The 14,199-nt window shown below is 39.5% G+C and overlaps 1 protein-coding gene across 1 annotated transcript in view; it reads left to right on the top strand.

Moving 5' to 3' along the window:
* Nucleotides 1–14,199, top strand: part of DCC (DCC netrin 1 receptor) — a 588,079-nt gene that overhangs the window by 478,620 nt on the left and 95,260 nt on the right. The window contains 3 exon segments of the mRNA XM_074995966.1: nucleotides 660–798; nucleotides 7,879–7,986; nucleotides 13,834–14,028. Coding sequence (XP_074852067.1) covers nucleotides 660–798; nucleotides 7,879–7,986; nucleotides 13,834–14,028 — 442 coding nt within the window.

Raw genomic sequence — 14,199 nt, 5'->3', positions numbered from 1 at the left:
ACTCTAATATACAAACAAAACACATATTTAAACAACAATAATACAAAACTTAAAAACTACAACTGCTTAAAAAATTACCTATATATTCATCTAAGAAACTTAGGAAGACCAGAGTGTCATAGTTAGAGCCATTCTTGCGAGAAACTGTGTTTGCAAAATTTGATTAGAGACCAAGCAACATTTTTGGGGGGAGACGAAATCTAATTTGAAAGGGAAGCAAATTTTAAGTCAATAATTTATTTACATGTAACATTAAGTTTATGGCTCAGAGCAAAGCAGCCCAAAAGTTTAATCTTTAACTTATGTAAATACTTTTGCTTTTCTCCCATAAGGGCACAAATGGAGGACACAGTGTCAGCTTCCATTTTATTATCCTTTCATTTGAAAGATTGTGTCTGATTCCATATTGTGTGAGAAAGAGAGGTGTGTCGGGGGAGGGAGGGACTCTCCACCCCTTAGTTAAGTGTCTAAATTATAGGAAAGCATGCTTCCAAAAAGTATACTTACATAAGGAATTTGGTTAGACTGTATTATGCTCTTCTACTTGCTCTGTTATGTGGAGAAAGAGTGTGGGTATGTTAGTTTGCTATGCTTTCATTTTTTCAAGTCTTATTTGCTTATACATTCATTTGTTTTACTTTTTTCTTCCTCTTTTGTAGTCAGCAGACACAACTGCTTTGAGCCATAGTGTGATAGGCCTTAAGCCAAACACTATGTATGAATTCTCTGTCATGGTAACAAAAGGTCGGAGGTCAAGCACGTGGAGCATGACTGCACATGCCACAACGTATGAAGCAGGTATGTCTAGGTATTTTAATAACTTTAAAAATGTCCTGGTTGTAGTAATATGGATCATAAGTACAGTGTTCTTCATAGGTCTTTTCCACTATTGATATGGCCTAATTGGTACTGAGTTCTCAAAGAAAACTAAAATCTGGTGAGAACAACGATGGAAATAGACTACTACGACTAGGATGGCAGTTTTGTTAGCCTCTTTCATTTATTAAATAGAAGAATTTCCTGATGCTGTTCAGGTCTGTAACTTGATTAATTTTTGAGTTTGGGAAAATAAAATGAAAATGTACATGCTATATTTAAATCAGTGCAGTGAGGTGGGGTTGGAGACGAGAGGATCTGGGCTGCATGGCAAGAGAGGACTACCCCAGCTCTCTTTCACCACAGTAGTTTGGAGCCAGGTGAGAAGCACCTCTCCTTGACCACTGCAGCTCCAGTGGGCACAGCTGGAAGACAGGGCATGTCCCCCAGCTGGGGCAGGTCCAGATTCATCTACCCCCTGCACTCCTCAGCCAGAGTGAGGAATGCAGCAAACTGTGCACTTTCCCCTCACCTCTTGATGAAGAGCAACAGGCAGCAATGTTCCTGTATGAGTTGGTGGGGGTGGACGGAATTTCAGTGCTCCTTTGCCACCCCTAAAGGGATCGGGGGGACGGGGGACTTGGGACTGGGCGAATCCCAGACAGAGTGTCTCTTTTCTCTTTGGCAATCCCATTCCAGGCACATCCCATTTTCCTGGCACAACCAAATCCTGACCTTGCTTTAAGTTATGATAAGAGGAAGCCAGATACCAAATGTGGTGATTTCATCTCTTACTGTTTAGGAGGAGTTCTTGAACAAACAAACACACAGACAGGCAGACAAACTCTCCCAAATATAGTAGATTTAGATTTATAAAAGGCTACTTGTCCTGGCTCCAGTGTATGTGATCCTGCCCTCTAGTGGCTCTGGGATGGTATCAAGCACTGTTATTAGCTATTAGAGATTATTTTGGGCTGAAAAGGTATAGGTACTTTTGAAGCCAAAGATCCACATTTCTATTCACTAGATTATATGTGTGCAGTTCCACAGGCTCTGGAGGTGTTTGTTTGTGCACATTAGATAATTGGCTTAAAGATCCTGAGTTGGAGTCACAGCAGCTGGGGCAGCATCTGCAAAATTAAACCAATTATGTACAAAAAAGTCAAGCAATCTCTTCAAATTGCTTGTTATTCACACCTTCAGACTTTGTATCTGTAGGACTTATTGTCTCATGTAAGCAGCTTCCTTCCTGGGTGAAAGAGGACTGAGATTTTTATTTCTGTCAACCAGGAAAAAGAAGTTAAGGAGCTTGTCAGGCCCCATCTCTCTACCATGCTTCCACTCTCTTCTCACTTAAAAAATAGAGAATGGTAACTTTTCTCTGGGTTTTGTCGTTATCTTTCAGATATTAATGGTGAAGTGTGTCCAAAAGAATAGAATTCTGTCGACTGGATTAAAAAATTATCTACCTCACTGGAACTCACACTGAGGCTTGTGAGACACAAGTGGCTTTTAAATAATATTTGCCCTGAGGCTCTTAGCGCATGATATTAAAATAGCGTGCAATTTAATTATTAGCCAATCTAAGTTATTAACAAGTCAGAATGCTTTTACTGTGTTATTAAGCAATTAAGTTATCAAATTGCACTAAGTTTTTAACTTATTTGCTGTGAGAATAATAGGTATAAAATATGTAAATGAAAAAAAAAAGAATTCACACAACTAGCTCTTTTGCATAATATTAATCACTAATTTGGCTCCTAAACCAATAAGGTCTGAGTATTAGTTCCCTACAGCATGATGAGTATTTTCTATTAAATTCTGTATGTGTTTAGAATAAATTATTCACCTTTAGGCTCTTTGGAAGAATTGCTTCTGAGTCATTCCAGTGAACTCCCTGGCCTCAGCATAGGAGGAATGGAAAAATCTGAATGGGGTGAAGAAGAGGCAGGGAGTTTTGAACTTGAACTTCCTAGCTCACTGTTTTTGTTTCATTTTATATTTGGCCCTCCAGAACTGGCCAGTCTTTCTTCTGAATAGGAAGGCCTTCTGCAGAACTGGTAGATTTTCCACAGCCTAAAGCTGGGTATAGACTGTGGAGAACTGTTGGCAAAAGATATGCAAATTGTGCGTTGCAATCTGCGTATCTTTTGCCAACAGTTCTGTTGGGAAAAGCCCCTCTGCCAGGACAACCCTTCTGCCTCCTAGTACTAGGGTACAGAGATGTCAGCAGAACACATCCACTTTTTCAGCAGTGTTCTCAGGAAAATGAATGCATTGTTTGGATGTGGCGGACCTCTTCTAAGAGATGTCTGGTCTCCAAAAAAAGTCTGCAGTCTAGCCCTGAATGGCTCAAAAGACTAGAGATACATTGTTCTGGGTAGGATCTAACCTATTCATTTACTTTATTATATTTCCCATGCTCAACAAAAAGTGTATCTATATCTCTGAGCATGATATTTTCCTCTTTAACTGACTTCTGATTCTGATTTATAACCATGGATGGCTGTGTAATATCTGTGATATTTTCTATTCATGACAAGAAGCAGCGAAAGTTCAATGGCCACAATTAAAAATCAACCCATTAACAAAGAGATGTCAAAATCAATCATTTACCAGATGCAAAATGTGGTGATGTCTGTTGGTAACTATTGATTTTTTTTTAATGGCAACAGCTGGACACATCAGTTAGTAACAGGGAAAATCAGTAGAAACACATGCTTCTTTAAATTTTCCTTTATGGGTTCCATGCAATGATTTAAGATGGAAATGCCACTGTATTAAGTAAAGGCATCATGTATTTCTGATTTTTATTGCCTATTTTGTAACCATTTCCATGTGGAAAAACAGGGAATGTTTCTATCAATATTCTTATAAAATTCCATAGAGATCAGCAACATGGGGCACAAAGATGATGTATACCCCTAATGCAAAAGCAATACTCCAGCCAAATTTTGGCCTGCATACAGCTAATTCCCATTGACTTCAGGGGGAGTTAATGATAGCTGAGTGCAATATTTGTTTTTTTGATTTTACTCACAATACCTGATTTTTACAATCTGAACCTAACCCTAACTTTTAGTTCTCCAGCAGAAACTAATAAGCCCACATCAGACATAGTGTACTAATTGAATGTTTTTTTGTGAAGCACAACACAATAGTGTCTATTGCCTTTTCACAGATTTGCCTAGTTAAGTAGACAGGCATACCACACTGTGAACATGACTAGGATAAGAGATTTTTTGGGGTACTTCCCATGCTACGCTCCGAAAGTGAGGCAGAAAGTGAGACCCCACAGAGATTAAAAAAAAAAAAAAAAACCACATTGCCTGTAAACAGGCTTTACTTTCATACTTCTCAAGGTCACAGATTCAGGCACTCAGGGAGGGTAGGCTGCCACTACTGAGTGAGAAAACACCGCCCACCTTCCACAAGAAGGCACACTATCTTGTGGGGGCACCGCAAGCTCTTAACTCTCCCTCAGGAGAGAGAAGAGCTGTAATTTGGTAGCTAGGTTCTGGCTGAAGATAGACGCACACAGACCTTTCACAGACGAGCCCTTCACAGGCAATTGCAAAGAACAGTGATTTAGTCCCAAAATAAGAGAAAAAGAAATTGGGGGTTGTATGCAGAGAAGGTATTTCCCTGGGATTCAGATTAAAAGTTACAGAGGAAAAAACATCAAGTTAAAAACAGTAACACAAAAGAGAAACACAGCAGTCAATAACAAAACAAAGTACAAGCCAGACCATCAATCCCAATTTCAAATAACCCGATAACTTGAATGCATCTAACTATACATTTCCCTGGTACTCCCACCTCTATGGCTGATTCTGCAGCAGACAGGGTACTTTATTTCAACTGCCTGAAAGCCATTTCCCTGTCCATGTCTTTCTCTCTGAGCCCCTAGAGACAAATGCCCCAGCAACTGCAGTTGTTCTCAGTTTAAACAGGATTACTTCACTCCCATTGGCTCATGTGAGATTCAGGCTACTTTAGAAGACTAACCCCTTCCCTGCACTCATTCATGACACCCATCCCTATTTTGCCCCAACTATATATAGTGATGAACAATCCTAACATCCCCAAGCTCATTTATAAGGAAACCCAATAGAATAGTTAAATTTAGCATCCAGTAGCCATTAGATCTCAGACAAAACATGAGTGAATAATAGTCTCACCTACTTATCCATGTATTAATATGTGTCAATATTATGTGAGCTTCCTTTTTATACCTTTCTTATTGGGATGGTTTTTTGAATAGGGCCACTTGAAAAATTTGTTGTAAGATTAGCTGATTATTATTTAGTAGTCTGATAATGCCTTATTTGGGATCACAACTTGTTGAGTATGTGGTTGCACATTTACTTCGAGGTCTTTAGCACCATATATGTATTTTTTTCATTTTGGGTCAGACAGTCAGTTTGAACCTCTCTGTTTAAAATGTTTTTTTTTTCTAACTCTACATCAACCCAGCCACATTTTTAGAAACAGTATTTTTAAAAAATAATGACTTTGAAGCAGATGTTCAAATATCAAAAAATTCACATAGTAGAAACCAAGTAGGTCGGGGTAGCCAACTTGTTAGGGACTAAGAACCATGTATAGAGTGCAAAGAGCCATGTATTATCTATCTATCTATCTATCCCATGGCTCTTGAGCTGCACGCAACTCTTTGAACAATTAAATGCAGCGTCTACTTGGAGCCATGCACTGAGAGTGCCTTCCACCACTCTGTGCACATGCCCCAGAGCTAAATAGCAGAAGTGCATGGAGGTGGTGCATACCTGTCTAGAGAGATAGATAGTACATTATCTATCTATCTATCTATCTATCTATCTTATCACTGTAAGGCATTTTTTCTAATCATTTACCTATTCTGGTGGCTCTTCCTTGAACCTTCTTTAATTTATCAACATCCTTCTTGCATTGAAAACACAGTATTCCAGAAGCAAAAACACCAGAGCAAAGTATAGAGATAAAAATACCTCTCTTTCTCCAGATTCCCCCATATATGCTTCCAAGGATCACACTAGCTCTTTTGGCAACATCATCACACAGGGAGCTCATGGAGACCTAATTATCCACCACAACCTCAAGATGTTTTCCAAGGTCATTATTTCCCAAGACAGAGTCTCTCCTCCAGCAAGCATTGCCTGTAGTCTTCATTCCTAAATGCATGCATTACATTCAGACTATTAAAATGCAGATTGTTTGCTTGTACCCAGTTTACCTAGTGATCCAATTTACTCAGACTTCTAGAGCCTCTGTACAGGGTTTTCAGAATTCCACAGAGACTTTAACAATCTACACACCACCATCAACTTATGCCTCGATTACAACATGCAAGAGATAAATTTCCTGGACACTACAGTACTAATCAAGGATGGCCTGATCAGTACCACACTGTACTGAAAACCTACTGATCGTTATACTTATCTACACCCTTCTAGTCTCCATCCTGCACACGTGACTAGATCCATTGTTTACAGTCAAGCTCTTAGGTACAATCGCATTTGCTCTGATCCAACTGACAGAGACCAAAAACTACAAGAACTTTACCAAATATTCATAAACCTGAATTACCCACCAGGAGAAGTAAAAAAACCAAATCGACAGGGCCAGACACATACCCAGAGACCAGCTACTCCAAGATCGGCCCCAAAAAGCCAAAAACAGAACACCACTGGTCATCACCTACAGCCCCCAACTCAGACCACTGCAATGAATTATTAAAGACCTACAACCTATCCTTAATCAGGATGCTACACTCCAGAAGGCCCTGGGTGACATGCCTGTTCTCTCCTACAGACAACCTCCCAACCTCATGAGGATCCTTACTAACAGCCACAGTCTATACCCCAGGAACACCAGTCCTGGAACCTTTCCCTGCAACAAAGCCCGCCGCCAGCTTTGTCCACATATCTTCTCTGGAAATACCATCACTGGACCTAACCACGTTACTCACAGAATCACGGGCACTTTCTCATGCTCCTCTACTAACATCATATATGCCATCATGTGCCAACAATGCCCAGGTGCTTTGTATATTGGACAGACTTCTAACTCCCTTAGACAAAGGGTCAACAGGCACAAAACAGACATCAAAACACTCCAGATCTACAAACCAGTTAGTCAACATTTTAATGGAATGGGGCATTCTGTCAATGACCTCAAGGTATGTGTGTTACTGAAGAGAAATTATCGCTCCGTTTTAGAGAGAGAAGTGGACGAGCTGACTTTTATATTCAAATTCGGCACATTAACACGTGGTTTAAATCGTGATGGGAACTTTCTGAGTCACTATAGGGGCTCGTCTGCATACTTGGCTCAATCTAATTCTTAATCTTCCCCCCCACCCCTCCACTCTCTGATTTGCTCACCTTGATTATCTTTTTCTGATTTGTCCTCCTTGCTTACTGTTTTTCGTTCTGTGTGTCTTGTTTGTTCTGGTCTGGCTATGGTCTGAAGAAGTGGGTCTGTCCCACGAAAGCTCACCTAATAAACTATTTTGCTAGTCTTAAAAGTGCTACTTGGTTGTGCAATGGATGTGCAGCATAAATAAGGTATAATACATTCACAGAAGTAGCCCCCACTATTTAGTGGAATATATTACTCTATTTAGGACTCTTTTTATACTATTGCTACACAAGTCTCAATTTTGTGACTCTATCCAGAATGTCTCATGTTATGAATATTTTCATTTCATTTTGTAAATGGAAATGGGCACCTTAAATATCCTTGTAGGAGCTGGAGCATTAAAATTAAATGTGGTAAAAGACCTGAGACTCCTAACGTGTACAGCAGGTGATGAATGGGACAAAAGTATCCACATTTCCAGAAATATCCTCAATGAATGTAACTATACAGAGTTTCCCTCAAATAGCTAGTTTTCAGTTCTCAGCATATATTACCTGAGAATGTATTTGTAATGCATAAGAGGATCTAAGAAGAGAGGTAAATGCATAATGATTAGTTTATGACTGATATAGCATTTTAAAGAAACCAGGATTATAGCTGAGACTCTGATAGTTTGTTGTCTATTATTTGCATTCTTTTAAGCACCAGCGTCTGCTCCCAAGGATCTGACAGTCATTACTCGGGAAGGGAAGCCACGAGCTGTCATTGTCAGCTGGCAGCCTCCATTAGAAGCCAATGGAAAAATTACTGGTAAATGCTTATATTATTCCGTGTCTATGTTTTCATTTTACAGCTCTGTTCACTGACTGGTTTCAACTCATCAGTTATTCTTCCTAGATGTTTGTTTGTTTGCACTATATTTCATCTGAACTGTGTTTTCCCCCCAGAGGAAATGCTGTGTTATGTTAGCCGTTAATTCAGTGCTAGAGTTACAATGAGACGGAGAATTAGAGAATATAAATCCTTTAGTTTTAAATGCTGAAGGCATTAATATACTTTCTAAATGTAGTGATTCCAAGCAAAGGTCTTCTGTGGCAATTAAAAATGACTAATAATAAGTAGTTTATTTGGCAATAATATACTACCTAAGGTATATAATGATAGGTTACTTAGTACATCACATAAATAGTAGTATTTATAAGTGATGTTTAACTTTATAATAACAACTTAGAGCACTGATGATCAGGGAAACTAATACTGACTGACAAGGACTGAACTTAATGGATACTTCACAATGACAAATTTTATTGTTCAAAACATTGCAGATAACATCAATGCATAATTAAGACATCCATTACAAGTCCATAATGTTAATTTAGTATGAAAAATATCATCGAGTTCTATCAGAGATTTTGCATCAAAATGATCACTTTCAGATTTTAATAGATATTTAAGAGGCATATAATTGTTATGACAAATATCATTCAACTTAAAAATGTGCACATAATGGTTTAATTGACTATTTTGTTAGACACTTGGAAGTCATACAGCATATTTTGTGTGTGTCAGAGATACGTGTGTGCCACTAAATGCCTGTGTGTGTGTCACTAAAATGTCTAATAATTCCTGATACATATTGCTGAAGTTTTCTGAACCATAAATGATAATGCAAGAGTACTTTAAAATATAGGTCCTATGCAGGTAATTCAGAGCCTATTGGATCAGATTCTCAACCTGTGTAAATTTACATATCTCCATTGGCTTTGGTAATTTACACCAAATAAAAATCTGGTACAGTATTACTAGTAAAATAAGACATATTCAAATCTGTCAGAATTGCCAGGGGGTAATGCACCTCAGGCTGGAAATGCTTTGTACATTATTTCACTATACATTCTATTCAGCATTTACACACACTGATTACATCCAAAAGAAAGACATTTCAAAAATATACATTTTCATAGAAAATGGTTCTCCTGACGTCAACTCATTGTCAAGGCTGTTCCCTACTCTGGCGCTTTGAATGCAGAAGGTGGGGGCCCACCAATAACTTTAAAATACCTTGCCACTAAGGCTTGTGTTAAAAACTCCCCAAGATCATAGTTTCCCTGGTCTTGGATTAGTAACGCTGCCACCCCGCAAATGCAAAAACTCCTTTGAAAACTCAGGAAGGGACATCTGGGAATCCCTTCCTGTCAGGTGTCCTCAAGCTTCTAATTCTCCTTTTGGTGAGAGCTTGAAAACTGTAATTGTGCTTAGTAGTTTGGCTTTGCAGTCTTAGGCACATGCACACAGAACATGTAGGAAAGAGGAACCAGATCGTAGTTTTAAAGGGGTGATTTTTATTAACAACAAAAATAAAGAGAACCCACTTGGTGGAACATTGCTGTGTTGCTGTGTGTTACACAGCAGCTTATAAAAATTAAAAATCATGGAGGATTGTTTCCCTGGGATTCAGTCTGGAGAGTTACAGGGTAAGAGAGCGTTTACACATGCTCAGCACAGAGAAGTCCAACAAATCCCAAAATAAAGAAAATAACCTGATCATGTCTGTCTAAACATTCCCTGTTCTCCTCACATACCCATTGTGTAACCCCTCCTGTTCATTAGCCCAGTGTGAGGTTATTCAGCAAAGGGGAAGCCTTGTGATTTCTTACATAACATAACTAGGCCTGAGGCTCTGTGGTGTGCACTGTGTTGTGTATTAATGTGTGTACATCAGACCAGAACCAGTCAGACAAACCACCAAGAACAGGCTTTATTCTGTAAAATGCCCACAAAAACAGGATCACAGTTCAGAAGCCCCTCTGCTCTGCCTACAGCCTGCATGCTGCTTCAGCTTAGTCTCTGCTGAGACCTTGATGGGGGCAGAGGGTGCATCCTGGCAGGAACTAGATAGTTCTCCCAGCATGCTGCAGTTTGTAGTCCATAACTTATAGTTCCCAGGGCTGCTGCTCCTTGGGCTACAATTGTTTCAAGATATAGTCTTTCCCTAGGCTTGGATGTCATGGGATTCAACATGCCTGGCTCCTTGGTTTATTTCATGTCCTTACAAACACCGTCCTGGCCACACAACAGGAACAGGAATGCCACTGTTCCCAATACAAAAGCCCACACTCTGTTCCCATTGACTTTCCTGGCCTCCTGGCAACTCCATTCCTGCTTCCCCAGCATTCCCGGGGACACTCTAGGATCCACTGTCTATGGTTTTAACCCTTACAAGCAAGGCAACTGGAGTTAGGTCTCAAGAATTAACTAGTAAGAAAGAAAAAAGGGAGTTTAGTAACACTTTAAAGATTAACAAAATGATTTATTAGGTGATGAGATTTCGTGGGACAGACCCACTTCTTCAGATCTACAGTCCCACCAGAACAAACTCAATATATAAAGCACAGAGGTCCAAACATTTTTACCAAAGTTGACAAATCAGAAAAATTGTTATTGTTGGCAAATCAGATAGAAAAGCAAGAGAGAGGGGTGCAGGGTGGGGAAGTAAGTGTCAGGTCAAACATCAAAGTAGCAAAAGAGTCCTTGTAATGGGCCAGGTAATTGCTGTCCCAGTTCAAACCACATGGTAATGTGTCAAATTTGAATACGAATATTTATTCTGAACATTCCTTCTGTAGAAGGCTGTTAGTTTCTTTTCTGTAGAACACAAACTTTGAGGTCTTTAACAGAATGCCCCACTCCATTAAAGTGCTGTCTGACAGGTTTGTGTATTTGGAAATTTTTGATGTCTGCACTATGTCCATTCATTCTTTGTCAAAGAGTGTTTGCAATCTGTTCTATATACAAAATATGTGGACATTGTTGGCACATGATGGCATATGTGATGTTAGTTGAGGAACGAGAGAATGTGCCAATGATTCTGTAATTAATGTGCATAGGTCCAGTGATGGTATCTCCAGAATAGATATGTGGACAAAGCTGGCCACAAGTCTTGTTGCAAGGAAAAGTTCCAGGATTAGTATTATTGTGGTATAGTCTGTGGCTGTCCTATCTGATTTGCCAACAATGATAGCCATTTTTGGACCTCTGTGCTTTATATATTGAGTCTGTTCTGGTAGGGCTGTAGATCTGAAGAAATGGGTCTGTCCCACAAAAGCTCATCACCTAGTGAATTATTTTGTTATTCTCTAAAGTGCTACTTGACTGCTTTTTTGTTTTGATAGATTGCAGGCTAACACGGCTATCTCTCTGGGGCTATGTCTACATGAGCCCCAAACTTCGAAATGGCCACGCAAATGGCCATTTCGAAGTTTACTAATGAAGCGCTGAAATGCATATTCAGCGCTTCATTAGCATGCGGGTGGCTGCAGCACTTCGAAACTGACGTGCCTCGCTGCCGTGCGTCTCGTCCAGACAGGGCTCCTTTTCGAAAGGACCCCACCTACTTCGAAGTCCCCTTATTCCCATGAGCTCATACAAATGCAAATGAGCTCATGGGAATAAGGGGACCTCGAAGTAGGCGGGGTCCTTTAGAAAAGGAGCCCCGTCTGGACGAGACACGCGGCGGCGAGGCGCGTCAATTTCGAAGTGCCGCGTGCTAATGCATTTCAGCGCTTCATTAGTAAACTTCGAAATGGCTATTTATGGGCTACGTCTACACTAGAAACACCTGTCTATGGAAGTTAGTGTCAGAAGAGATGTTCTGAAAAACACTTTTGTTGACAGATCATGTCTAAACATAAAAGCAGATTGATGTTTTGATCTGCTCTGTCGACCAAAGGCCCAACCTCCAGCATCTACACAGTTTTTTGTTGAAAGTTTCTGTCAACAAAACACATTTTGTGTGTAGATGGTCTGTGAGTTTTGTTGACAAAACCCTAGTTTTCTCTAAAAACTCTCTAGTGTAGATGTAGCCATGCTGATTTGTACCATCTGAGTATTTAAACACAAGGACCATGTCTACACATGCCTCTCCCTTTCACAAGGGGCATACAAATGACACAGATCAAAACTGGTTAATGAGGCACTGATATGAATATTCAGCACCTCATTAACATAACAGAAGCCAGTTGGGCTTCAAAAATGCTGCTTTCGAAATGCAAACTGGCTGTGTTGATGCAGGTGCTTCAAAATAAACCACAGACTTGGAAATTCCCTTATTCTCAATTCATTTGGGGAATAAGGGAATTTCTAAACCTGGGTTTTATTTCGAAGCACCAACGTCTACACAGCCAGTGTGTGTTTCAAAAGCAGCACTTTCAAAGTGCAACTGGACACCATTATGCTAATGAGGTGCAGAATATTCATATCAGTGCCTCATTAACAAGTTCCAATCTATGTCATTTAAATACTCCTTCCAAAAGACAGGAAGTTTCATATTAGAAATAGTGTCTTTTTTCCAGAAAGGAATTAGAGTAGCCAAGGAAATTCTAATTTTTGGTCCTCGTAATATTTTTTTTTTAATTTGGAGAATACATTTAGTTTGAGCTTTTAATATGTTTTTAAGGCCGTGTCTACACTAGCCAAAAACTTCAAAATGGCTATTTCAAAGTTTACTAATGAGGCGCTGAAATACATATTCAGCGCGTCATTAGCATGCGGGTGGCCGCAGCACTTCGAAATTGACGCGGCTCGCCACCGCGCGGCTCGTCCAGACGGCACTCCTTTTTGAAAGGACCCCCCTACTTCAAAGTCCCCTTATTCCTAAGAGCAGATGGGAATAAGGGGACTTTGAAGTAGCCGGGGTCCTTTCGAAAAGGAGCCCCGTCTGGACGAGCTGCGCGGCGGCGAGCCGCGTCAATTTCGAAGTGCTGTGGCCGCCCACATGCTAATGACGCGCTGAATAGGTATTTCAGTGCTTCACTAGTAAACTTCGAAATGGCCATTTGCATGGCCATTTCGAAGTTTTTAGCTAGTGTAGACATGGCCTAAAAGAGTTTCCATGCAATTTGCAGACATTTCACTTTTGTTACTATTTCTTTCATTTCCATTTAACTAGCTTATTTGTTTTGTGTAGTTCTCCTTTTTAAGTTCAGTGCTAGTATGGTGGATTTTTTTTTGTATTTCCCCCTTCCGAAAGTGTTAAATTTAATTATAGTATGATTATTATTTAGTGGGTCAGCTGTATTCACCTTTTAGGCAGGCTCCTGTGCACCACTGAGAACTAAGTCAAATTACCTTTACTGGTACTTCTATTTATTTTTCCAGGGATTGTGAGATACAGTGATAGCTTTACAATGAGTTACTGTTATTATATTTCAAATAGAGTTACCATATAGTTACCAGGAAATATTGCACAGCTTCACATGAGCACCCAGTAAATGATGTGCATCATCAATGTTATTTAGTTTTATTCCCACCCAGAAATACTGAACATTTATCTCATATGGTTTATGATTGATATCATGCTGGTTCACAAGTCTGAATTTGACAAGCACAATGTACAAGTAACAAATATAACACTTTACATTTTGCTTGGTATTTCTGCAGTTGTTAATCCTGTGTTTCATATGCAGTGAGTACTGTAACTGATACTGTGACCTTGAAATAGGAAAATTATGCATGCTTGAAACATTCATCAAAATAGATTTAATGAAAGACTTGTGCAAACAAGGTGAAATAAAAAACATTTATCATGTTTGAAATTTGAAGTTTGTATATACTTTGTAAAATGTGTTTTATATACTAACCAAGAGAATGTTTATGCAGCTTATATTTTGTTCTACACCTTGGACAAAAATGCACCAATTGATGACTGGGTCATGGAGTCAATCAGCGGTGATCGACTTACTCATCAAATTATGGACCTCAACCTAGATACAGTGTACTACTTTAGAATCCAAGCTCGCAATGCCAAAGGAGTCGGACCACTTTCTGATCCTATTCTCTTCCGAACACTGAAAGGTTTGAATTTTTCTGTTGGTTGGATATTAATGAGATATTAATAAGATGAACTTGTTCATACTTCAATACTTGCAGTTTACTCCAGTGACCGTAGGAGTCAGCTAAGCTACCACTAATGAGAGAGTTTTAGAGGCACCCAGAAACCATTACTGAGAGAATGTTGCTAGTGCC

Source organism: Carettochelys insculpta, chromosome 5 (genome assembly GCF_033958435.1).
Source record: "Carettochelys insculpta isolate YL-2023 chromosome 5, ASM3395843v1, whole genome shotgun sequence".
NCBI lineage: Eukaryota > Metazoa > Chordata > Testudines > Carettochelyidae > Carettochelys > Carettochelys insculpta.
This window is presented reverse-complemented; position numbering and strand designations above follow the sequence as displayed.